This window comes from Triticum aestivum, chromosome 6B (assembly GCF_018294505.1).
Source record: "Triticum aestivum cultivar Chinese Spring chromosome 6B, IWGSC CS RefSeq v2.1, whole genome shotgun sequence".
Lineage (NCBI taxonomy): Eukaryota > Viridiplantae > Streptophyta > Magnoliopsida > Poales > Poaceae > Triticum > Triticum aestivum.
The window spans coordinates 25,845,794-25,849,591 of record NC_057810.1 but is presented as its reverse complement, the minus strand read 5'-3'; the positions used below and the strand labels follow the sequence as shown (position 1 = coordinate 25,849,591).

General features: G+C 44.2%; 1 protein-coding gene across 1 annotated transcript; it reads left to right on the top strand.

Moving 5' to 3' along the window:
- Window positions 1-1,611: 1,611 nt before the first annotated feature.
- Window positions 1,612-3,075, top strand: LOC123138669 (uncharacterized). The gene is made up of 2 exons (XM_044558605.1): window positions 1,612-2,405; window positions 2,504-3,075. The coding sequence occupies exons 1-2, from the start codon at window positions 1,612-1,614 to the stop codon at window positions 2,901-2,903; spliced, it is 1,194 nt and encodes a 397-aa protein (XP_044414540.1). The 3' UTR covers window positions 2,904-3,075.
- Window positions 3,076-3,798: the final 723 nt, after the last annotated feature.

Sequence of the window (3,798 nt, the reverse complement as noted above, 5' to 3'; positions counted from 1 at the left end):
ACATTTGCAGAGGTCGTACCTATTTTCCATCCCCATTTTTCTATGACCTCACCTGGAAGTACCACGGCAAATGACCTTAACCATCAGAACCGGACGCTCCCACCCGGAACCGCATTAGCAGAAGGAAACCAAGCAAACAAACTAGAGGCAGGCATTCCAAAACACATCAGTTGGGCAAAACTATTGGGAAACGTAATAGAAAACAAACAAAATCGCCCTACGAATCTACTTCCCGGGATCACTATGAAGATACATGTGACGTTAGATTTAGATTAGATTGCTCACCAACGTAACACAGCAGAGAGGAGAGTTGATGAAGCGTGTTGACGCAGATTCCCGCAGCTAGATTATACCTCCCAACACATGTGTGTGTCTTCATGTGGATGAGTGTACGCGCGCATATATTAGCACCTGTGTCTATACTGCGTTCTAAAAAAACACATGCATTTGTGAAAATAGTGTCTTATCATAAAGTACTTCTGTAAATTTTAGAAAAGAAACATGAAACAATAAAAAGTAAAAGCAAACAAAGAATGGAAAAGGGAAACAGAAAAAAAATATTGAAACAAAAAACTGAGAAGAAAAACATAAAAGACCACCAAGCCGCACATGAATGAAGCAAAAATCACTATATTGGGCTAACCCACATCAGGTTCCGGTGTAGGTGAACGGTCCATCTATCTTGCAAAGAGCAAGATACTCCCTCTGTTCCAAAATATGTGCCGTGGTTTTAATCCAAAACAAGGACACTTATTTTGGAACGGATAGAGTAAATCAGTAGTGTCATGTACATATCCGAGCTAAAATATCACCATTTTCTAGGATAAGGGCCTATAGGAAGAAATTATCCATTTTTACCCATTTGTGATGTTTGCTCGAATGGCAAATATTTCGGTACCAGCCAAAACGACTAAAATTTTCTAGATTTTGTTCTGGTAAAATGTTAGGAATGACTAGGAGCACTTCTTAGCAAGCCAATTCAGAGTGGCGAAGAAACTTTTTTTTTTGCGGAAAAAACTTTCAATCTATTCATCTTCAATCATGATAGTACAACGAACACTATAAATAATAAAAATTACATCCAAATCCGTAGACTACCTAGCGATGAATACAAGCACTGAAGCGAGCAGAAGGCGCAGAGTGGTGGAGAAACTTATCACGAGAAATCAGCTTGTCTAAGGTGAAGACTAGAGTTGCAAATTAATGCACATAATGTGCTCTTCCGGCAAGCTAGATAGATCAGCATCAGCTGCTTCCACGAGGGCGGTAGTACCAATGAGGTCACTACGTACTCTAGCGATACGATGGCATAAGCAACCAGGCGCATCTTATTATCACAAAGCATTAGCATATGTAGAACAGATGATTATAGGCAGAAAGAGGCAAAGCAATTCCGGAAAATACAGATAGACTAGCTGAACAAGTTGAGGATTTTTTTTCCTTTTTTTTTCAGGGGAACAAGTTGAGGATCTCAGAATTGTTATTTGTGTCCTCGAAGCCCAGTAGATAGTTCGGCCGGCCCAATTTAGTACTTGCTCGCCGCAGCCCTGACGACTCCAACACGCCCTAATATATACTCGTTCTCATCAGCACCAAGATGTCCAGATAACGATGGAGAAGACGACGTCGGCGGAGGATCTGACGCAGCAACTACCCGACGACCTGCTCGCCAATGTCTTCCGCCGCCTCCGGACGACGTCGCCCAGCCTCGCCGCGTCCCGGTGTGTCTGCAAGGCGTGGCGTGCCATCATCGACGGCTGCCGGCTGCTCGAGGACCTCCCGTCCTACTCGTTGACCGGAATATTCTTCCACCTGAACGGCGAGTCGCTCCCCAGATACTTCTCGCCCGCCTCATCGTGCGTGAACATTGACCCTGTGGACTACGTGGATACCGGCTCCGATGCCATTAAATGCTTGGCAATCACGCAGCACTGCAACGGCCTTCTCCTGCTCAACGACGACGACTGTAAAGACTCATGGGTGCTTAACCCCGCCACACGGCAGTGGACGCACCTGCCTACTCCTCCACCCATGTGCACACCGGGCATGGAGGACGTTGATCATGTTGATCGTTACATGGACTTCCATGATCAATACCTCGTGTTTGATCCCGCGGTGTCACCGCACTATGAGGTCTTCTTAAGCAAGTATGTTCCCTTTATTCCGTTGTCAGATATTAACAAATTGGTGGGTCCTCGTATACAAGAGAGAGAATGGCCACCGTCGATTTTTGTTTTGCTTGTCTTCTCATCGGGGACAAAGAGGTGGGAGGAGAGATCTTTTGTTCGTGAAGGGGAGGCCGCGGGGACCATTCGCAACATGTTACACCTTCCTCCGTCCAACCACTGGTATGCGGCATACTGGCAGGGATCACTTTACTACCACCAACATGGCGTGTTCATGAGGTAATTGGCTACTGGCATCTTAAATACCAATTTATATATTTTACGCTTTTGTGTAGCTAGTTATTGTTCTAATTTTGTCCATGGTTTATCTTTGGCAGAGTAAGCTTGTCAACCGATAATTACCAAGTAATTAAGCCGCCGAAAGGTTCCCAGAAATACCTTTCAGGCCATTATTTAGGAAAATCTAAGAATGGTGTATATTGTGCATTACTTTATGGCCCCAGACTTCGGATTTGGTACCTCGTCGAAACAGGTGATCAGATGAAATGGGTCTTAAAGTGCAGCATCAATGATAGTTATAACGACAAGACTCTACTTGGATTTCATCCAAACAAAGAGACCGTCTTTGTCTTCCAAAGACCCTTCAAAAGAGTAATGGCTTATCATTTCAATAGCTCCAAGACCGAAGACTTGGGCCCCTTAACTGCAAACCGCGTATGGCTGTCTTTCCCATACACATTGTGTTTGATGGGAGAGCTTTCAAGCAACAAGCAGTAGGTTAGTTAAGGTACGGGGGATTACCTGAACGTTTTACTTTTTCATGAACTTTAGGCGCAAGAGTGATCGATTGATATAGAGAAATGAACATCTTATGAATAATTCATTTTTTTATTTTATTTATTATGGTACGAAGCAACAAGCATTAGCTTAGTTATATATGGCTTATTTATGGCGAGGAAACAGAGACATTGATCGGCCAAGTCCTAGATACAAAAGGTGTAGAAATTCGTTATCTTACAGTTTTGTATGGTGGTCCTTGAATGGAATTGGTTTTAAAAATTGTTCATTTCTCGGTTTTTATCAGCGCATTACTCTGACGATCGTAGGAATATATTATAGAGGAGGAAATATATAGTTATGCCACGTCTGTGTGGGTAACACTCGAGTGATATTTGATTAACCAAGATTTAAGAGAATATATGCAACAGGAAGGTGCCATAGCATTCCTACACCTATTAGAGAAAAAATTCTTCAACCACAAGAGTACGAAAAGAAATTAAGTGAAATAGCTTCATATGGGCGAGTGACCCACGAGCAGGCCCAACTGCCACCTCAAGCACCCCCACCGTGCCGACGTCCCTCATTGTCATTGCAACCTGCACGTGCCGCAATGGTGGCGGCACACACCCCAAAGAGGGGCGGGAAGGTGAACCAACCTTTGGGGTTGGATGGTTAGAGTGACTGTGGTATCCCCAGCCCACCAGGGTCCAAATCCTGGTGCTCGCATTTATTTTTGTATTTATTTCAAGATCTCCGGCGATGCGTATTCAGTGGGAGGAGACGTTCCCGTCGACAAGGAGGTGCTTATGACGACTTCGTAAATCTCAAGATGATATGTCGGCTCAGTCTTTCGGAGGTGCTCATAGGGGTAGGGTGTGTGTGTGCGTTCATA

Bases quoted from the DNA above. Each gene is read 5' to 3' on its own strand.
- LOC123138669 (XM_044558605.1), top strand. From the start codon at position 1,612: ATGGAGAAGACGACGTCGGCGGAGGATCTGACGCAGCAACTACCCGAC. The intron at 2,406-2,503 runs GTAATTGGCTAC...TATCTTTGGCAG, and splicing joins CAACATGGCGTGTTCATGAG to AGTAAGCTTGTCAACCGATA.